At 43.7% G+C, this 23,081-nt stretch overlaps 2 protein-coding genes across 3 annotated transcripts; one reads left to right on the top strand and one right to left on the bottom strand.

The window, feature by feature from the left end:
- Positions 1–15,098: 15,098 nt before the first annotated feature.
- On the bottom strand, positions 15,099–20,000 carry LOC103633261 (ubiquitin-60S ribosomal protein L40-1). Its single transcript, XM_008654966.3, has 4 exons — positions 19,673–20,000; positions 19,391–19,580; positions 15,528–15,594; positions 15,099–15,397 (listed from the first exon to the last, which is right to left on the bottom strand). Exons 1-4 carry the CDS (start codon positions 19,773–19,775, stop codon positions 15,368–15,370), a joined length of 390 nt encoding a protein of 129 aa, XP_008653188.1. The 5' UTR covers positions 19,776–20,000; the 3' UTR covers positions 15,099–15,367.
- Positions 20,001–20,438: 438 nt separating this feature from the next.
- On the top strand, positions 20,439–22,320 carry LOC103633271 (peroxidase A2). 2 transcript variants are annotated; one of them, XM_008654973.4, is made up of 4 exons: positions 20,439–20,962; positions 21,076–21,267; positions 21,409–21,571; positions 21,686–22,320. In XM_008654973.4, the coding sequence occupies exons 1-4, from the start codon at positions 20,735–20,737 to the stop codon at positions 22,108–22,110; spliced, it is 1,008 nt and encodes a 335-aa protein (XP_008653195.1). In that variant the 5' UTR covers positions 20,439–20,734; the 3' UTR covers positions 22,111–22,320. The 2 variants fall into 2 exon arrangements, with proteins under 2 accessions (XP_008653195.1, XP_020402698.1); XM_020547109.2 differs by having other exon boundaries at positions 20,516–20,962; positions 21,409–22,272.
- Positions 22,321–23,081: the final 761 nt, after the last annotated feature.

Genomic DNA, 23,081 nt, shown 5'->3' on the forward strand with positions numbered 1-23,081 from the left:
GGAGTGATGGTTCATTAGCTTTTAAGGGTGTATTAGACGGCAAACTCTACTTAGTTGATTTTTCGAAAGAGGAGGCCGATCTAGATGCATGCTTAATAGCTAAGACTAGTATGGGTTGGTTGTGGCATCGCCGTCTAGCACATGTTGGGATGAAGAACCTTCATAAACTTCTAAAGGGAGAACATGTGTTAGGACTAACCAATGTTTGTTTCGAGAAAGATAGGCCTTGTGCAGCATGTCAGGCAGGGAAACAGGTGGGAAGCACTCATCATAGCAAGAATGTGATGACAACATCAAGACCACTGGAGCTTCTTCACATGGACCTCTTCGGAGCCGTTGCCTACCTTAGCATCGGGGCAAGTAAGTATGGTCTTGTAATTGTTGATGATTTTCCTGCTTCACTTGGTGTTCTTTTTGCAGTTTAAATCAGAAACCCAAGGGACCCTAAAACGCTTTCTAAGGAGGGCTCAAAACGAATTTGAGCTAAAGGTGAAAAAGATAAGGAGCGACAATAGGTCCGAGTTTAAGAATCTGCAAGTTGAGGAGTATCTTGAGGAGGAAGGCGTCAAGCACGAGTTCTCCACTCCCTACACACCACAGCAAAACGGTGTGGTAGAGAGGAAGAACATGACGCTTATCGACATGGCGAGAATGATGCTTGGAGAGTTCAAGACACCCGAGCGGTTTTGGTCGAAAGCTGTGAACACAGCTTGCCACGCCATAAACTGACTCTATCTGCATCGCCTTCTCAAGAAGACCTCCTACGAACTCCTTACCGGTAACAAACCCTACGTCTCCTACTTTCGTGTATTTGGGAGCAAATGTTACATTCTGGTGAAGAAAGGTAGACATTCTAAATTTGCTCCCAAGGCAGTAGAAGGGTTTTTACTAGGGTACGACTCAAATACAAAGGCGTATAGAGTCTTCAACAAATCATCAGGTTTGGTTGAAGTCTCTAGCAACGTTGTATTTGATGAGACTAATGGCTCTCCAAGAGAGCAAGTTGGTCTTGATGACATAGATGAAGATGATGTTCCAACGGCCGCAATGCGCACGATGGCGATTGGTGATGTGCGGCCACAGGAACAACAGGAGCAAGATCAGCCATCTTCCTCCACAATGGTGCATCCTCCAACTCAAGACGGTGCACAGGTACCTCAAGAAGAGGGACAAGATCAAGGGGGAGCATAGGAAGAACAAGTGATGCAGGAAGAAGCACCACGTGCCCCTCCAACTCAAGTCCGAGCAACGATCCAACGACATCACCCCGTTGACCAGATTCTGGGTGACATAAGCAAGGGAGTAACTACTCGCTCAAGATTAGCAAACTTTTGTGAGCATTACTCGTTTGTCTCTTCTATTGAGCCTTTCAGGGTAGAAGAGGCCTTGCAGGATCCGGATTGGGTGTTGGCCATGCAGGAAGAGCTCAACAACTTCAAGAGAAATGAAGTTTGGAGCCTGGTGCCACATCCAAAGAAAAATGTTGTGGGAACCAAGTGGGTGTTTCGCAATAAGCAAGACGAGCACGGGGTGGTGACAAGAAACAAGGCTCGACTTGTGGCAAAAGGTTATGCCCAAGTCGCAGGTTTGGATTTCGAGGAGACTTTTTCTCCTGTGGCTAGGCTAGAGTCTATTCGAATTTTATTGGCCTATGCCGCTCACCACTCTTTCAGGCTATTTCAAATGGATGTGAAGAGCGCTTTCCTCAATGGGCCAATAAAGGAGGAGGTATACATGGAACAACCACCTGGCTTTGAGGATGACAGGTACACCGACCATGTGTTCAAGCTCTCTAAGGCGCTCTATGGACTTAAGCAAGCCCAAGAGCATGGTATGAATGCCTTAGAGATTTCTTAATTGCTAATGCCTTCAAGGTTGGGAAAGTCGATCCCACTCTTTTTACAAAGACTTGTGATGGTGATATTTTTGTGTGCCAAATTTATGTCGATGACATAATATTTGGTTCTACTAATCAAAAGTCTTGTGAGGAGTTTAGCAGGGTGATGACACAAAAGTTCGAGATGTCGATGATGGGCAAGTTGACCTACTTTCTTGGGTTCCAAGTGAAGCAACTCAAGGATGGCACCTTCATCTCCCAAACGAAGTACACACAAGATCTTCTTAAGCGGTTTGGGATGAAGGACGCCAAGCCCGCGAAGACACCGATGGGAACCGACGGGCATGTTGACCTCAACAAAGGAGGTAAGTCCATTGATCAAAAGGCATACCGGTCCATGATAGGTTCATTGCTTTATTTATGTGCTAGTAGAGCGGACATTATGCTAAGTGTATGCATGTGTGCTAGATATCAATCCGGCCCCAAGTAATGTCACCTTGTGGCCGTTAAGCGAATTCTTAGATATTTAGTTTCTACGCCTTGCTTTGGGATCTGGTATCCAAAGGGATCTACCTTTGACTTGATTGGATACTCAGACTCCAATTATGCCGGGTGCAAGGTTGATAGGAAGAGCACATCTGGGACGTGCCAATTTCTAGGAAGGTCCCCGGTGTCCTGGAGTTCAAAGAAACAAACATTTGTTGCCCTATCCACCGCTGAGGCCGAGTATGTTGCCGCAGGACAGTGTTGCGCGCAACTACTTTGGATGAGGCAAACCCTCCGAGACTTTGGCTACAATCTGAGCAAAGTCCCACTCCTATATGACAATGAGAGTGCTATCCGCATGGCGGATAATCCTGTTGACCACAGCCGCACTAAGCACATAGACATCCGGCATCACTTCCTGAGATACCACCAGCAAAAGGGAGATATCGAGGTGTACCATATTAGCAATGAGAACTAGCTAGCCGATATCTTTACCAAGCCGTTGGATGAGAAAACTTTTTGCAAGTTGCGTAGTGAGCTAAATGTCTTAGATTCGCGTAACTTGGATTGATCTATAGCATACATGTGCTCTATGCCTTTGATCATGTTACTTTGAAGCATTTACATTACTTGTTGTATATTTGTGGTGCTCAAGTTGTACAAGACCTCCCCGGACCTCACAAGTCAATATGCAAATGGTGCACATATTTAGGGGGAGATATGCTACAACTTGACCCTTTGAGACTAACCTTTGTGTTTGAGTATACTTGATGTAGTCTCAAAAGTGCATTGAAAGGGAAAGGTGAACTTGGATGATGTAAAGACTTCCACTGCACTCCGGTATTAGTGTACTCACTTCCAAGTTCATACTTGCAATTTCATTGCCTTTTTCTCTTAATTGACATTTTTGGTGAGGCAATGGGGTTAAGAGGGCCAAAAATGATTCTGTTTTGGTGCTTAATGCCAAAGGGGGGGAAATTAAGGCCAAAGCAACTGGATCAGCCAACCACTTGAGAATTTTGAAAATAGTAGAGTTAGAATTTGATTTTGTCAAAATACTCTAATTGCAAAATTTGGTCTCTTGTGGGGGAGAATTCTTGATTATGGTAAAAGGGGGAGTTTTTGGTACTTGATCAATTTTTCTCTTGGAATATCTCTTGAGTTGCCCAAACAAGTGTGCTTGACTTAGAGATAGGAAAAATGATTTGATTTACAAAAACAAACCAAGTGGTGGCAAAGAGTGATCCAAATATGCCAAATCAATAGCGAAAACAATTTGGTCTTCAATTGCATTGATTTTGCACTTCTTTTGTTGCTTTTTGATGTGTTGGCATAAATCACCAAAAAGGGGGAGATTGAAAGGAAAATGTGCCCTTGGGCCATTTCTATAATGTTTTGGTGATTAAATGTCCAACACGTTTGATTAAGTTCTTTTGTACCAAATAAAGAGAGAAGTACAAATCAAGGCACAAGGTATGTTTCTAGACTTAGTACATTGTTGTTTGAACGCTAATGTGCTTGTCTAAGTGCTAGAAACAGTGAGAAAAGAAACTGAAAAGACTTGGCTCTGTGCAGCTAAACTTTAGCTCAGTCTGGCACACCGGACTGTCCGGTGGTGCACCAGACAGTGTCCGGTGCCCCAGGCTGGTCTCCGATGAAAGTGCTGCTCTCGGGAATCGACGGCGGCGTACGACTAAAAATCACCGGACTGTCCAGTGAGCCAACGGTCGCCTGCGCCAACGGTCAACCGCGCAATCTTCGCGTGACACGTGGTCGCGCCAACGGTCGGTTGGGCACACCGGACTGTCCGGTGTGCACCGGACAGTGTCCGGTGCGCCAACCAACCCTGAGAACCAATGGTCGAATGCGCCTAATTTGGAAGGCGATCGCACACCGGACAACTACAGTGACTCTCCGGTGCACCACCCGACAGAAGGCAAGTTTGGCCTTCCAAGTTGGCCTCCAACGGCTCCTAGCTGCCTTGGGGCTATAAAAGGGACCCCTAGGCGCATGGAGGAGCTTCACAAGTATTCACTAAGCATTCTAAGACTCACACACTCCGTCTCTGTGCACTTGATCGATTGTGTTAGTGATTTGAGCTCCGTTCGAGTTGTGAACTCTCTGTGCTACGTTTCGAGCTCAAGTCTTGGCTTGTGTGCGTGTGTGTGCTGTGGATTTGTGTTGTGTGTGTGTTGCTTCTCCCAACCTTACTCCATGCTTTCCTTGTGATCTTTATTGTAAGGGCGAGAGACTCCAAATTGTGGAGATTCCTCGCAAACGGGAAGATACTCTAAACAAAAAGACCATGGTATTCAAGTTGATCATTAGATCACTTGAAAGGGGTTGAGTGCAACCCTCGTCCATTGGGACGCCACAACGTGGAAGTAGGCAAGTGTTACTTGGCCGAACCATGGGATAAAAATCGCGTGTCTCTTGTGTTGGATTATCTGTGATTGTTGTGTTCACAAGAACTCGCTTCAAAGCTACTTCATCACTAACGCTATAACATCTAAGTTTTGTGGCTATTTAGAGTTTGATTTTACAGGATCACCTATTCACCCCCCCCTCTAGGTGCTCTCACTATGTTGAGCAACCTCCCGACTTTGAAGATAGTGAGTACCCTAACCATGTGTATAAACTCTTAAAGGCGCTTTATGGGCTCAAGCAAGCCCCAAGAGCATGGTATGAATGCCTAAGAGATTTCCTTATCACTAATGGTTTCAAAGTCGGAAAAGCCGATCATACTCTCTTTACTAAAAACATTGCAAAAGATTTGTTTGTATGTCAAATTTATGTTGATGATATCATATCTGGGTCTACTAACAAACCTACTTGTGAAGAGTTTAGTAGGATAATGATTCAAAAATTCGAGATGTCTATGATGGAGGAGTTGAAGTATTTCCTAGGATTTCAAGTGAAGCAACTCCAAGAGGGAATCTTCATCAGCCAAACCAAGTACATTCAAGATATACTTACCAAGTTTGGAATGAAGGATGCCAAGCCCATCAAGACACCCATGGGAACCAATGGGCATCTTGACCTCAACACGGGAGGTAAATCCCTAGATCAAAAGGTATATCAGTCGATGATAGGATCTCTACTCTATTTATGTGCATCTTGACCGGATATTATGCTTTCTGTATGCATGTGTGCAAGATTCCAAGTCGATCCTAAGGAAGTTCACCTTAGGGCCGTAAAAAGAATCTTGAGATATTTAGTTCACACACCTAAGTTTGGTCTTTGGTACCCCAAGGGATCCACCTTTGATTTAATAGGTTATTCAGATGTTGATTGGGCAGGGTGTAAAATTGATAGAAAGAGCACATCAGGGACTTGTCAGTTTTTGGGAAGATCCCTGGTGTCTTGGGCTTCAAAGAAACAAAATTCAGTAGCTCTTTCTACCGCCGAAGCAGAATATATTGCCGCAGGAAATTATTGTGCGCAATTACTTTGGATGAGGCAAATCCTTAGGGACTACGACTACAAATTTAGCAAAGTCCCTCTCCTATGTGACAATGAGAGTGCAATCCGCATGGCGGATAATCCCGTTGAACACAGCCGCACTAAGCACATATTCATTCGGTATCACTTTTTGAGGGATCACCAACAAGGGGGGATATCGAGATTGCTTATGTTAGCACCAAAGAACAATTAGCCGATATATTTACCAAGCCATTAGATGAGAAAACCTTTACCAAACTTAGGAATGAGCTAAACATCCTTGATTCTCGGAACTTTGATTGACACTTTGCACACATAGTTCATTTATGTACCTTTGATCACATCTCTTTCACTTTGGTACAAATGCACAATTCCCATTATTTATGTACCAAAGCTATGACTAATGTGTATTCAAGTGTATTTCTACTAAGTCATAGAATGAAAGGGAAATGGAGTCTTCGGCGACGACTAGGCTTCCACTCCACTCTATCGATATCAATTACCCTTCGCTGTCACTCCGCACCACTCTCCACTTTGGTATAATCTTCACTCTTATTACTAGTACCAATGGGGAGAAAGTAAAAAGGGCTCATATTTTACTTACAAAGTATCCGTTTTTGGTGATTCATGTCAAAGGGGGAGAACGTATTAGCCCAAAGCAAAAGGACCGCACCGACCGCACCACCACCAATTTCAAAAAGTTTTTAAAAGCAGTCTTTCAATTAGTATTAGAGAAGTTTTTCAATTGGTATCTTACTTTTGATATAATTTCAAATTGGTATGACCTCTTTCAAAATTGACATCTAAAAACCCTCTTGATCCCTAAGAGGAGAATTTCATTGAGGGGGAGTTTTGTTTTAGTCAAAGGAAATGCATTTGAAATAGGGGGAGAAAATTTCAAATCTTGAAAATGCTTCTTACAAACTTATTCATATACCTTTGACTATTTGCAAAAGGACTTTGAAAAGATTTTCCAAAAGAATTTGCAAAAACAAAACAAGTGGTGCAAGCGTGGTCCAAAATGTTAAAAGAAAGAAAGCAATCCATGCATATCTAATAAAAGTTAAATTGGTTTAATTCCAAGCAACCTTTGCACTTCTTTATGCAAACTAGTTCAATTCTGCACTTAAATATTTGCTTTGGTTTGTGTTGGCATCAATCACCAAAAAGGGGGAGATTGAAAGGGAAATAGGGTCAAACCTTTTCCTAAATGATTTTGGTGGTTGAAATGTCCAACACAAATTATTGGACTAACTAGTTTGCTCTAGATTATATGTTCTACAGGTGCCAAAGGTTCAACACAAATCAATAAAAAGATCAAAGTTAGGGTTCAAAAGAAAGGAGCAAAAGAAACCGAAGAGAACTCTGGTCTGGTGCACCGGACTGTCCGATGCACCAGGGAGGATCGACCTCAAACTCTTCACCTTCGGGTTTCTCCAGGCGCACTCCGCTATAATTCACCGGACTGTCCAATGTGCCACCGGACTGTCCGGTGCACCAAGCGGAGCAACGGCTATCAGCGCAATGGTCGACTACACGGTGTCCTGACAGAGCTACAGTTCATGGCAGAAGTCAGAGCAGGCGCCAGAGGCGCACCGGACACTGAACAGTAGCTGTCTGGTGCGGCACCGGACTGTTCGGTGCACCAAGATGTCAGAGCTCCAACGGTCGAACCCGTTAGAACCCTAACGGTTGGGTGATGTGGCTGGCGCACCAGACTGTCTGGTGCGCCCATCGACAGCAGCCCTCCCCAACGGCTGTTTTGGTGGTTGGGGCTATAAATACCCCCCAACCACCACCATTCAAGGCATCCAAGTTTCCAACATTTTGCATTCAATACAAGAGCTCTAGACTTCACTCCAAGACACAAACAAGAGATCAAATCCTCTCCCAAGTCCAAAATCACTCCAAACACTTAGTGACTAGTGAGAGAGAGATTTTCGTGTTCATTTGAGTTCTTGACGCTTGGATCGCTTTTCTTCTTCCTCCATTCTTGTTCTCAAGCAACTTGTAATCAAAGAAAGAGACACCAAGTTGTGGTGGTCCTTGTAGGGGTCTGAGTGACCCGGTTTGATTAAGGAGAAAGCTCACTCGGTCTAGGTGACTGTTTGAGAGAGGGAAAGGGCTGAAAGAGACCCGGTCTTTGTGACCACCTCAACGGGGACTAGGTTTGCACGAACCGAACCTCGGTAAAACAAATCACTGTGTCCCTCGCCTTATTTCTTGGTTGATTAGTTTTTTGCCCTCTCTTTCGGACTCGGTTTTTAATTCTAACACTAACCCCGACTTGTAGTTGTGCTTTAAGTTTATAAATTTCAGATTTGCCTATTCACCCCCCCCCCCCTCTAGGCAACTTTCACTTGTTCATGAGAGACAAATGTATCTTCATTTGCATGCCTCTCATATTTTTCATCATCTTGTGGTACATTAGATGAAGAAGGCATGTCAACAATTTGCACCTCTTCTTCATCTTCTTTTGGTTTGATGGCTCCAATAGGCATGTTCTTCATGGCTTCCCTAAGTGGCTCATCACCTACATCATCAAGATTTTCAAGTGCTCCTTGGGAGCCATTAGTCTCATCAAACTCCACATCATATGTTTCTTCTACCACGCGAGTGGCATGATTGAATACTCGATATGCTTTGGATTTTGATGTATAACCAAGTACAAAACCAATATCACAACGTCTTTGAAACTTCCCTAGAGGATGGCGTTTCTTGCAGATGTAGTATTTGCATCCAAACACCCGAAAGAAAGAGACATCTAGCTTTTTCCCATTTAGCAGTTCATAGGGAGTCTTCTCAAGTAGCCGGTGAGGAAATAGCATGTTTGACGCATAACATGTAGTGTTGATAGCTTCGGCCCAAAACCTCTCCAGAGTGTTATACTCATCAATCGTTGTCCTTGCAAGTGTGATCAAGGTCCTGTTCTTCCTTTCAAAAACTTCATTTTGTTGAGGTGTATATGTTGCTGAAACTTCATGCTTAATCCTAATCTCATCACAATATCCATGTATGTTGGTGTTATCAAATTCTTTTCTATTATCACTTCTAATCTTCTTGATCTTGCAATCAAATTCATTTTGAGCTTTCTTAGCAAACTTCTTGAATATAGATGCAACTTCAGATTTATCATGGAGAAAGAACACCCAAGTGTATCTTGAAAAATCATCAACTATAACCAGACAGTAGAGGTTGCCACCAGCACTATCATAAGTTGTTGGTCCAAATAGATCCATGGAAAGTAGTTCGAGTGGCCTTGATGTTGACATGAAAGCTTTTGTAGGATGTGTGTTAGCAACTTGCTTTCCAACTTGACATGCACTACAAGGCATGTCCTTCTCAAATACAACATCCTTTAGTCCTCTAACCATGTCCTTCCTTAGTACTTTCTTGAGTGTGCTCATTCCAACATGTGGAAGCCTTCTATGCCATAGCCATCCAAGTGATGCTTTGGTAAAGAGGCAAGTTCTTAAGTTTGCATCTTCAGAGGTGAAATCCACTAAGCAGAGATTGTTGTATCTAAATTCTTTGAACACCATTGATTCATCATCCATTTTTGATACAATAACCTCTGTAGGAGTGAATAAGCATTGAAGGCCAAGATCACAAAGTTGACCCACTGATAATAAGTTGAAGCTCAAAGGTGCAACCAAGAGAACATTTGAAATTGATAGATCATTTGAAATTGCCACCTTGCCAAGTCCTTAAACTTTTCCCTTTGAATTATCCCCAAAAGTGATTTTGTCTTGTCCATCAACATTCTCATCAAGTGAGGTGAACATTCGTGGGTTGCCTGTCATATGTTGTGTGCATCCACTGTCAATAACCCAATGGCTCCCACCGGTCTTGTAGTTCACCTACATCCACAGACAAATCAAGCTTGAATTTTGAGGGCCCTATTTTGCATAGGGTCAGTGACTTTCTCAATCAAGGACTTTGCAACCCAAATTTGTCTAGGTCTACTCTTGCTTGGTGGACCTAGGAATGTAACTTTGACTTTTCCATTTGCTACTTTTTTTAGAACATAAAGGGCATTGAAAGCAAATGGTCTTGAGTGCTTTGGCAAGGGAGTTGGTGGTTTGGCTTTGCAGTTGTGGGCAAAATGACCTTCTTTTCCACACTCAAAGAATTTGATAGGCTTATGAGTCTGCTTTGGCTTGTATTGATTTGTAGCTTTCTTTTGCACAAAAGAATTATATCCAATACCACTCTTATTGTTTTTCATGACAGTGTTCATGAGCAATTCATTTTGGAGGTATTGGCCATTGTTAAACTTTTGCACACTTGTTGCAAGATGTTCATTTTCACTCTTAAGTTTCTTGACCTCGTTTTTAAGCCTTTCATTATCCACTGCCAACTCATTGTTGAAGTCATTGTTCTCAACGGTAACCTTTCCTCTAGTAGTTGCATCAGTCAAATATCTCTTCAATTTTTGGTTGTCCAATGTCAAGACTTCAACTTTTTCAGCCAGTTCATCATGAAGACTAGTTTGATCATCTTGGCCCAAATCATCACATGAGGTTGCTACATCAATCTTAACAATAGGGTTAATAGCCTCATGTGTATTGCAAGATAAAAGCTTATTTGCAACAAGAAGGTTATCATGATCAATTTTAATCTTTGTATAGTCTTCCTTAATTTTCACAAGTCTTTCTTTCAACTCCCTATTTGCTTCATTTAAATTGTCACACTTATCCTTAGCATCTTTTAGGGAGGATTTAAGCTCACTTACAATGGATGACATAGTTTTGTTTTCTTATTTCATCTCATCACTAGCTTTTACAACTATGTCATATTTGGTAGTTAGAAATTCATTTTCATCTTTCAACTTATCACATTTAGCCTTTGACTTTCTAATGACTTGAGTGTATTCCTTAAGCAAGTCAGCTAGTTCATCATAGGAAGGTGAAGCAAATTCATCATCACTATCACTATCACTATCATCAATAATATCATTATCATTTTGTACCTTTCGTTCACCTCTAGCCATGAGGCATAGGTGAGAAGTCGATGAAGGTGATGGTGGTGATGAAGAGAAGTCCCCAGCAATGGCGGTAACTTTTTCATCATTTTCTTCTTCACTTGAAGAAGACCCGCTAGATGACTCAATGTCAGTGAGCCAATAACCAAGAATGTATGTCTTTCCATTTTTATTTTTGTGGAACCTTTTCTGCTTCCCATCCTTTCTCCTAAAGAATTTCTTTTCCTTTTTCTCTTCATCACTGTCATCATCTTTCTTGCCCTTGAACTTGTTCTTCTTGGGCTTATTGCACTGATGAGCAAGATGACCAAGCTCTCCACAGTTATAGCAGTCCATTTCAGAGATGGGATTTCTTTTACTAGAGAAGAATTTCTTCTTTCTTGAGTCAAACTTGATGCCTTCTCTGTTGAGCTTCTTTAACATCTTGGTGGTCTTCCTCACCATCAAGGCAATGTTAGCATCAAGATCATCATCACTTGAGGATTCCTCCTCAATTTGTACTTTAGCTTTTCCTTTCTTTTCTTGATTGGCTTTGAGAGCCAAATCCTTTCTCTTGGAATATGACTCTTCCTTGTCATTGATGTGCATGTACATCTCATGAGCATTGATATTTCCCAATATTCGTGTAGGAGTAGCAACTGAAAGATTCATCTGGTGCAGCACTATACAATGTGTCTATATTTGTTAATTGGGAGGACACTAAGAATCTTCCTCACAACATTCGGTTGTGAAATTTGTGTAAGCCCCAAGCCATTTACTTCCTCTACAAGAATATTGAGACGTGGGTACATAGCATTGGCATTTTCATTTGCAAGCATCTCAAAAGAATTTAACTTTCTCATAGCAATATGATATCTTCCTCACGCTCACTTCTAGTCCCTTCATGTAGAGCACATATATCCATCCACAAATCATGAGCATTTCTATGGTTTCTTACTCTATCAAAGACATCTTTGCAAAGGCCTCTAAAAAGAGTGTTTTTGGCCTTAGCATTCCATTTCTCATAGTTATACTCTTCTCCTACAAGATTTGTGGGATCTCTAGGTTCTGGGAACCCTTATGTGGCGACTTTGTAGACACCAATGTCTATACCATCTAGATAAGCTTCCATACGAATTTTCCAATATGGAAAATCGTCATCATCAAAAACGGGAGGAGGTCCATCCCCACCGGACATCGTTACTCTAGCGGTTAAGCTAATCTAAGAGCAACAAGGCTCTGATACCAATTGAAAGGATCATGATGCCCAAGATGGGGGGTGAATTGGGCTTTTCTAAAATTCAACAATAATTAAACCCTAAGCAAAAGCCCAACTTCACCCCAACAACTAGCAATAAGATAATACTACTAGAAATACAACAATGCTAAGGCAATACTTCAACTACTTGCTAAACAAATGCATAAGGTAAAATACTTGAATTAAGTGTGAAATGTAAAGCAATGTTTAGAAGACTCCTCCAATTTTTCCCGAGGTATCGAAGAGTCGGCACTCTCCCCTAGTCCTCGTTGGAGCACCCGCGCAAGGGTATCACTCCCCCTTGGTCCTCGCAAGAACCAAGTGCTCACTATGGGATGATTCTTTGCCACTCCAGCATGGTGGATCCCTCATGACCGCTTACAAACTTGAGTCGGGTCACCAACAAGATCTCCAAGGTGATCATCGAGCTCCCAACACCACTAAGCCGTCTAGGTGATGCCGATCACCAAGAGTAACAAGTCGTAGACTTTCACTTGACCAAGAGAAGCCTAATGCATGCAGTGTGTGCTCTAGGTGACTCTCGCTAGCACTAATGAGGTCCAAATACGGGATTAAAATTTTTCTAATCACCTCACTAAGCTTTGTGGTGCTTGCAATGCTTTACCAATGTGTAGGAGTAAATGTGCGCAACAAGACAATCAATATGGTGGGTGGAGGGGGTATAAATAGCCCTCACCCACCAACTAGCCGTTAGCAGAACCTGGCTACGCATGGGCGCACCGGACAGTCCGGTGCGCCAACGGTCATCTCCAACGGCTAGTTCTGACAGCTAGCCGTTGGGCAGATGGCACACCGGACAGTGAACAGTTACTATCAGGTGCACACCGGACTGTCCGGTGTGCCGGCTAAAATTCAATTTTCCAACTCCGCGCTCTCGGGTTTCTGGAGGGGGAAGGGTCTTCCTCGGGCCAACCTGCCCCCACTGTCAGAGGGCGCACCGGACGGTCCGGTGCCCTTAGGCCAGAAACCCTAAGTTCTATTTTCTTCTGTTTTTCAGATCGGTTTTCGTTCTAACTCATGACTATGTTCTAGAGTGACACCTAGCACTATATGTGAGTGTGAATATGCACCAACACTACACTAGAACTCTCTTGGTCAAACTACTCATCGACAACCTCTCTTTATAGTACGACTAAAACAAAATAAAAGACCTAACTCTATACCGAGTGTCCGCAACTCCTTGACACTCGGAATACGAAGACCTTCATCTTTTGTTTCGTCGTTTTAGCTGTCACTTCAAGTTCTTATCTTAGGGATTGTTTTCACCGTTGTAGTACATCTTCCTGTAATGCGACCTAACTTACCATTTGTCTCAGCAAAACACACGTTAGTCACATATAATATTACATTGTCATTAATCACTAAAACCAACTAGGGGCCTAGATGCTTTCATGGTGGTATACGGTGACTCCCTAGTCGTCATCAGCTAGGTCAACAAAAACTGGGATTGCTCCAATGATTCAATGGGCAGCTACTGCGCCACGGTTAGGAAAATTGAAGATAAATTCGAAGGACTAGAATTCCACCACATAGAGAGGGATCACAATGTAGCAGCAGATACAATGTCAAAGCTGGGGTCGAGCCGGGTGCAAGTTTCACCCGACATCTTTCTCCAGGAGATACAACAGCCAAGCACCACACCAGGACCAGCGGAGGAATGCAAGGCAGTGGATTAGGCAGAGCCAGACCCAAAGGACCGGAGGAAACCAATTATCAAATACATCAAAAATGAGGAGGAACCAGACGACAAGGCCGCTGTCGAGCGCATTGCAAGGCAGTCGACTCATTATGCTATCATAGGAGGATTGCTATATAGGAGAGGGGCATCCCGAGTCCTTAGGAAATGCATTCATTTAGATATGGGAAAGCGTCTATAGGAAGAAATCCATGCAGAACAATGTGGAATACATGCAACATCAAGAACTTTAGTGGGGAAGGCTTTCAGAGCAGGCTTCTATTGGCCAACAACAAAGAAAGATGCAGCTGATCTAGTCCAAAGATGCGAAACATGCTAGTTCTTATCTAAGCAGCAACACCTACCAGCTCGGCAGTTGCAAACTATTTCGATAACCTGACCCTCTGTGTGTTGCAGGTTGGACATGATTGGACCTTTCAAGAAGGGTACACCCACGTACTGGTCACCATCGACAAATTTACAAAGTGGATATAGTACAAGCCGATTACAAGTCTGACCTCAGCCAAGACAGCATCTAGAAAATCATATTCAGGTTCGAGATATCCAACAGTATCATCACAGACCTATGATTTAACTTCACCAGCGCAGAGTTCTTCGATTTTTGTGAGCAGAGATGCATTCAAGTCAAATATACGTCGGTAGCACACCCAGAGCTAATGGACAAGTCTTATTGTATATATGTGTATATTGCTTTTTTATTATGGCCTGCGAGTTAAACGAGTCAGTTTAATGTTGCAAATGAGACAAGCTGAGCTAATTCTCTTGCTCGATTCCGAGCCAATCATAGCTGGCTTCTCTCCCATCCTAGTATCACACATCTTATTTAAATTTCACTTTTTAAATATTGTTATCTATATTGTCTAGTGCAAAATAGAATTTTTTTTTACATGGCTATACACGCTTTTAAGCCAGTCCAGAGGCCTCACCGAGGCGAGGTCCGCTGCCGTTTCTTTTAAGAAAACCAATCTATTAGTATAAACCGTGCAAGCAAGATGGATATTCTTGTGTGTTGTTTTGTACATATTCTAGTGTATTGTTTTGTACATAACATGTTCCCTTCTTCCAGTAGAACTCGTGAGGTATCGGAGTGGAGCTGGAAAAGGTGAGAGCCTGTTGGGAGCAAACATTTCAACGGGGGAGTCGAATGAAATGGTGCTGAAGATGAGTTGGTAGATGCATGAATACATACACTTCCCTTCCAGATTGGTAAGAGTTTATCCTAAATAAATTGAACTTCTCTAACTTTAATCAAACTTATAGAAAATTAAATATTGAATTTTTAAATATACGCATAACCGAGACAATTTTATTACAAAAGTTATTAAACTAATTTAATGATGTAATTGATTTTTTAAAATTTTATTGAAGTCAGCAAAATTACACCTCAAGAAATTGCTAAATAAAAGTTCAATAATTTAAAATGGAATAAGTAGAAAGGACACAGTTCCGGTTGCCCACTAACGATACTTACCGAAATATGGCACATATCAGGTGAACAGTGACCAAAACTACAATAACAGAGTTGCTATTGTCATATAGTATTGTGTCATCGACAACAAGGTAAAACATAACAGAAGGCCCAAATGTTGGGTAAACAAACACGGTTCAACAACCACACAGCAATACAGCCCAACATTGTCCATGAAACTGACTAGGAGCAGCACCTCAGTTCTTGATCTTCTTCTTGGCCCTCAGCTGCAAGGAGAAAAGCAAGAGACAGCTCGTTAACTTTGTTGGGCTTCAATGCTTTACAAATGGCAGGACAAACAAAGATGCTAGCCTACATACATACAGGCGCGATACTTTCCAATGCAATAACACTAACCTGGTTGCTGTGACCACACTTCTTCTTGCGGCAGTTGACAGCCCTAGGGTGCAGTCGTGCATAGCATCTGTAGAGAAAGGGTAGAACATGAGGACAATGACCTAAAAGAGCTTCCTGATACCATAACATGGAGCGAGAGGGCCTCTATATGAGTGGGTTCTGTGGTATGAGTGGCGCTCAGTATGTCTAAATTCAACTGAGCAAATTTTAATTTAGGATTAAAAAATTTTCGTCGTCTATCCCACAACAAAGCACAAGTCTAAGACCTGGCCCCAATCGTTCTCACATAGCCTACAGTCTGTGTATGGGTGTAGCAGGGATTCTATGGCTTTCTCAAAGGGAAATTACATCATTTTCCCTCCCTTGAAAAATGGAGTTACCAAACTAGCCCTAACATGGAAAATGGCAAGTAAATTGGCAAATCGGACATGATTAGGCCTGAAGACTCAGCTCATAAGTTCACTTCAGGCGTCTAACTGATTATCACTCGTGTCATCATTTTCCTCAGAAAAAAGAACACTTCCACATAAAGAACAATAACCAAAACAGGCCCAAGTAATAAAATGTACTAATACACCTAACAGGCCCCCAAATAATAAAATGTACCCATAAAACACAATGCTGGGCCGGTGAGAAAATGCTTGAATATACTAGAAACAAATCGTGTTTCTTTGAGAGAAAAAAACAAGTGGAGTTTCTGCATGTTTGCTTGAAGGATCTCTGGCGGTCTCATGTTAACAAGGCGTAAACGGTGGAAACCTAAAAATGGAAAACTACAATATACCTCAGCTAGTGCAATCGCAGAATTATATATCAAAGCTTCTACTAATGCTGAAGTTAAATTCTGTTTGCAAAATTATCCACTTCCTACTAGCATTAGTTACCAAAAACAATTGTGAATGCCGTTGATAAAATTAGAACTTTCTTTTGGCAAGGTGGTGTTAATAAAAAAAAATAAGTATTGTCTGATCAGATGGACCAAAATCTGTAAGAGCTTGAAAAAGGGGATCTTGGTATCCAAGACATCAAGGATGGGCCGGTTTGCACTGTGAAACATAGGCAAACTGACTCGCCCATTTGGCCAGATGACTCAGATCTACTGGAGGTCAAAGATATAAACTTGCAAAGGAGGAAACTTTCCATTAAAATGGACAAAAGCTCTCTTCTGGAACGATATCTTTCTTTATGACAAACCTCTTTATCAGTTACATCTTGAACTGCTTAAAGCGTGTAAACAAGATATAACTGTATAAGGGTGTGTTTGTTTGGGATTATAATATGCCCAGATTATATAACACAACAAATTTTGAACCAACACTTAATTCAAATTTTGTTGGATTATATAATCTGGGCAGATTATAATCCCAAACAAACACCCGCAAAGTGTATATAATATGAAATCTAACCTCAGATGATTAAGATTCACAAGATGGCTGGTGCATGAATGGAGATTGGGATGAAAAATCCTAGCAGATGTTGCAAATGTGCCAATGAGGGTGACGATGAGATAGCATGGAGGTTTGGCTGTTAGGGACACTTCAGTGTCAAATCTGTTTACGATGGTCTGAATTCAAATGAAACTAGTCCATTTCATAAGAAAATATTGAAAGGAAAATTCCAGCTAGAAGAAAAATCTTTCTCTAGCTAACACTGAATAATGCAACTTTGACAATGCTAATATGATTAGAAGTGGCTTGGTGATCCTACCTGCTACTTTTGCATTTGTAACGAATCTGTTTCTCATCTTTTGTTCCAGTATAGTGTAGCTGGGCAATTAATGCAAAGTACAATGGTGCTACAAATGTACCTAGATATTTTGAACAATGTTGGTTATGGGTTCAAAAATGGCTCCCATCTGGAAAAAAGGTTCCATGCTGTAGGGATTGCTGCTATTTGCTGGACAATATGAAAAACAAATGACAAACTAAGCTTTGAAGACAAATATGTGACCCTGCTACTATTTTTTACAGGGAACATAAAAAGTGTACCTGCGACACCTTTGGTGCACATGGTACAGATATTAAATTGCGACAATTCATTCTGGATCCAACACCCTCCCCAACAGTCCTCTCGCTACACTGTATATTTTTGCAAAAACACTCTACACCACTTCTACCCTGATCTGTGAACAAAGGGAGGTTGTGAGAGGACGTTGGATCTAAAATGGATGGTCTTGATCTTGATTTAATATATGCACCAAAGTTCTATGAGCACCTAATATGTTCCTTTTTTATATGCATGCGCGTTCATGGGAAAAGATCCCAAGGCACTAATGTGTAATGAGTGATGCATGGGAAGGATAAAAGGAAAGGGTGGAATATACCCAAAGATTTAGGGTCTGTTTAGTTCGTGTCTAACTGTGCCACACTTTGACTAAGGTTAGTCGTTCGAATTGAGGGCATGTTTGGGTCCCTGCCTAACTTGCCACACTTTGCCTAACTTTTCTGCCTAAGGTTAGTTCTTCAATTTAAACGACTAACATTAGGCAAAGTGTGGCGTAGTTAGCCACGAACCAAACAGGCCCTGAATAACTAACATTAGGCAAAAAAAGTTAGTCAAAGTGTGGCAAGTTAGCTGCACTTAGTCTTGAATAAGAATATATGGAAAACAGTTATCCATGTGGCTGAACCTTGACAGATGGTTTCTGTTGGGTTTCGGTATCTGTTGGGTTTCAACTCTAGCCTACCCCGACTTGTTGTGACAAGATGGCTCTGGTTGAAGGCGTCAATAAAATGCTAAATATTGTGGTGAGGCTCCTTAGCAAGAAGCGAACAACAGTTGCCGCAGGACAAGGATGGATATAATCAGAAGAACTGACAAAGTTCTGGGCTGATGCTGATTGATGTTCTTTTAGGCCTTGTTTTGGTACACATATTCACCTCAATCCACATGGGTTGTAGTGGTTAGTTTAAAACCCACACCAAACCAATCCAACCCACATGGATCGAAGTGGATACATGCACATTTAAAAGCCCTCAGTTGTTTTGCGATCTGGTGGTTGTCTTGCAAGTTCTAGCAGTTGTACTGTTTTTGGAAAGACTTATGATGGTTTAGGGTCTGTTTGGTTGGGCTGTGGCTGTGAAAAAAGTTGTTGTGGGCTGTGAGCTGTGAAAAAAGCTGCTGTAGGTTGTGAGCTGTTAAAAAGCTAAAAACCGTTTGGTGGAAACCACTAAAAGTCGTTAAAAATTCTTCGATATATGTTTTCACAGTTCCATCCGAAAAGCCACTAAAAGCAGGTCCAGGGGTGCTTTCAGATTTGCACTACGAGAAAGCCGGCTTTTAGAAAAAGCTGCTTTCTGGATCCAGCCCTTTGGTTAGCTTTTGGCTTTTAGGGGGGCAAAAGCCAAAGCCAAAAGTCAAACCAAACACACTCTTAGACCTTCTGTTACGTTACTACTCTCTCTTGTGATTCTTAGGATTCAGGCGTCTTGTGGTGGTAAGGATAGCTAGCTGGTCTCTGACGTTAATTTCGTAATTCAAATGTGGAATCCTCTCAGTTCGAAAAAAATATCTTTCCTACATTAGTTCCTGCAGAAGTAAATGCACGTGTGGTTATCAATTCCACATTCGATGCAAAGTTACCACAAATAATCCTCGTCGCTATAATTCGAGATGACGTTTTCGAACAATAATATTAGGGAAATTTGGATCCATATCATTAAAAGATCACCACTTTGGATCCATACCATTACTATCTCACTTACATGTGGGTCCACATGAGTCAATGACATGTGGGGTCCATGGTATATATCTAAAGTTTGGATCTTTTAATGGTATAGATCCAATTGTTCCATAATATTAGCAAACTTTCCATTCGGGGTGACAGAAGTGTTAAAAAGGTGAAGGCGTAGGTGGTGACTTACTTGCGGCAGATCATCTTGTCCTGGTTGTACTTGCGAGCGAGCGCCTGCAGCGAGGGCTCAATGATGCCACCGCGGAGCCTAAGCACGAGGTGAAGCGTAGACTCCTTTTGGATGTTATAGTCCGCAAGGGTGCGGCCATCCTCCAGCTGCTTCCCGGCAAAGATCAGCCGCTGCTGGTCCGGCGGGATCCCTATGGAATGGAACAAACACAGCCTCTTAGCGCCTGCGCTACATGCTAGTAATACTATTGCTACCAAAAGATGGGCTGGCGCGCTCGCGTACCTTCCTTGTCCTGGATCTTGGCCTTGACATTGTCGATGGTGTCGCTGCTCTCGACCTCGAGGGTGATGGTCTTCCCTGTCAGCGTCTTCACGAAGATCTGCATCTTGTCGGACCTGGGCTTTCTCCGGGCTGCTGTGATTGCTGCGGCGGCGGCTTCTCCCTCTCCGAGGAATAGGACGGCGGCGGCGTGGCGTGCGGTGTTTTTATACGTGGTTGCGGCAGCGGTTTTAGGGTTTCGTTGAGTGATATGGGCCGTTCAAAATCGGGCAGTGCGTTTTGCTTTGTGCTCTTCGGCCCATTGGATATGGTGGACAGGGACAGCCATTGATTTGTATTTTAGATTTCTATTGATCCTCTCTCTCTCTCAAATGAAAATTTGATTTTCACTCTCTCGCGGTAATAAAAAGTACTGATAATAAGACCATGATTTCCTACAGTTTTTTACTATAATTTTATACGGTTGGATGCATAGAACTCGCTAGCGTCAGCAGCACGACTGTGCGGGGGAAACCAAATCCTTAACGACACTTGGAGCGCGCCATCTGGTAATTCTTGAAGCTTAAACAGAGACGAAGTCTTGGTTTTAGCATTAACCTACTCCTCCACCTGAAGTCTTCGCGGATCATTGAAGCGAGTGAAAAGGGCACGGAAGTATCAACATCGCCAACGCATATTCATACGTACTTTTGAAATATCTTATGCGATTAGTTGTGCAATGGGTGCAATTTAATCGTCTATAACGACAATCCACCGCACACTGCAGGATGAACAGGACCGTTTCCTCGTCGCCTCTGCAAAACAGAGACCCTTTCTGATGAATAACCAGCACGCGTTGCCCGGAGTGAGTCCCCGCGCACGGCTGCATCAATGTCCGTGCCGGGAACATGTCAAAACCTCGCTTGCTTGCACTGCGTTACTATAAAGTAGAACCATCGCCATGCCCCGATCCACCCACGACACACAGAGACAGAGGTCAGGTCACCACTACTAGCTAGCTAGGCAGAGCCAGCAATAAACCTCGCTGCGCAATCGACAGAGGTTTGGAAGACAATCTCTGCGCAAATGGCGTTCCCGACGGCGATGGCAGCAGTGGCCGTAGCCCTGTGCGCGGCGTTCGCGCTCGCGGCGCTCGGCGGCGCCGAGGCGCAGCAGCTCAGCCCGGCGTACTACGACGACTCGTGCCCGCACGTCTACGACACGGTGCGGCGCGTGATCCAGGAGGCGCGCGCCTCCGATCCGCGCATCCTCGCCAGCCTCCTTCGTCTCCACTTCCACGACTGCTTCGTCAATGTATGTGCCCATGCATGGGGCTACGCTAACTTATTCCTCAGTTGGTCTGGTCGCCGTGTGCTAATGGATCTGGCTCTGAACGTCGCTCGATTGACCGTGTCGTGCTCATGCAGGGCTGTGACGCGTCGCTGCTGCTCGACGAGACCCCGACGATGCGCAGCGAGAAGGAAGCCAACCCCAACAAGGGCTCTGCGCGAGGGTTCCCCGTGGTGGACGACATCAAGGCCGCCCTAGAGAACGCCTGCCCAGGCGTCGTTTCCTGCGCCGACGTCCTCGCCCTGGCAGCCGAGGTCTCCGTTGAGCTGGTCAGTCCCCTGACACGACATGCGTGTACAGACGGTGTGCGACAACGCACATGAAGCTGCCGTCGATGGAGAGCAACTGCGACACTGCGGTTAGGGATTGCTGCTAATACCGTCTTTTCTGACCGGATATGGTTTGAACAGGCAGGAGGTCCGTACTGGAGGGTGATGCTGGGCCGGACGGACGGCATGGCGGCCAACTTCGACGGTGCCCAGAACCTTCCAAACCCGACGGAACCGCTGAACGATCTGAAGCAGAAGTTCGCCGACCTCGGCCTCGACGACACCGATTTTGTGGCCCTCCAAGGTATTCCACTTCAGCCAGCACACATGGAAACGACACGCCAACAGCTAGCCGATCTTCTTGTGGCGGCGCGCGCGCGTGCTGAACTTAGAATGATGCGCCTCGTTGCGTATGCAGGGGCACACACGATCGGCCGCGCCCAGTGCAGGTTCTTCCAGGACAGGCTCTACAACTTCAGCGACACGGAACGGTCGGACCCGACGCTGGATAGGTCCTACCTCGCCGCGCTCCGGGAGAGCTGTCCGGCGGCGGTGAGCGACAACACGTGCCTGAACAACCTGGACCCGGCCACGCCGGACACGTTCGACAACCGCTACTACGCCAACATCCTCAGCAACCGCGGCCTGCTCAGGTCCGACCAGGCCATGCTCTCCGCGCCGGAGGAGGGCGCGGTGTCCACCGCGCCGATCGTCGGGCGGTTTGCCAACAGCCAGGTCGAGTTCTTCCAAAGCTTCGCCACGGCCATGGTCAAGATGGGGAACATCGCGCCAATGACCGGGGGGCTCCGGGAGGTCAGGAGAAACTGCAGGGTGGTGAACTGAAGCTGCTGGTTCTGTTCTCTTTGTAGTTTGTTCATCGATGCTCATCCAACATGTAAATTCATGATTTTTTTCCTACATAATTGTTTTGAGTTGGTAATATGTAATGAAGCAACGTTTTCTTGAGAGAGAATTGTCTCGGTCTTTTTTGAAGCACGCACAAAGTTTTTCTAGAAAAAAGAATTGTTCAAGAGTATTCACTCTATTTCAAAATATTAGTCGGTTTAGCTCTAAATTTCTATATTCATATTCATATAGATGATTATAAACTTATATATATAATATATATTAATTATTGTATGAATCTAATAAAAAGGTAAAACGAAATTTAATTTATAATAGAGGGAGTACTAATTAAATCTGAGATTGAGAAGGACATGTGACACTTTGGTGTTCATGTAAGATTATATAGGTGAAAGGGAAATATGGTCAAATGTTTTTCTAAATGATTTTGGTGGTTGAAATGACCAATACAAATAATTAGACTAACTAGTTTGCTCTAGACTACATATTCTACAGGTGCCAAAGGTTCAACACAAACCAATAAAAAGATTTAAGTTAGGGTTCAAAAGAAAAGAGCAAAAGAAACCGAAGAGAACACTGGTCTGGCGCACCGGACTGTCCGGTGTGCCACCGGATAGTGTCCGGTGCACCAGAGACCGTACAGGCTGAACACTTTACCTTCGGGTTTCTGGACAGCCGCTCCGCTATAATTCACCGGACTGTCCGGTGGGTCACCGGACTGTCCGGTCTGCCAGCAGAGCAACGGCTCCAGCGCAACGGTCGACTCCAACGGACACCTGCAAAAGCGCTACAGTGCACGAACAGTTCGCGCAGAGTCAGAGCAGCGCCAGAAGGTGCACCGGACAGTGAACAGTGTCTGTCTGATGCGGCACTGGACTGTCCGGTGCCCCAAGCTGACAGAGCTCCAACGGTCGAAACCATTAGAACCCTAACGGTTGGGTGACGTGGCT

The sequence above is a fragment of the Zea mays genome, chromosome 1 (assembly GCF_902167145.1).
Source record: "Zea mays cultivar B73 chromosome 1, Zm-B73-REFERENCE-NAM-5.0, whole genome shotgun sequence".
NCBI classification, from domain to species: Eukaryota; Viridiplantae; Streptophyta; class Magnoliopsida; order Poales; family Poaceae; genus Zea; species Zea mays.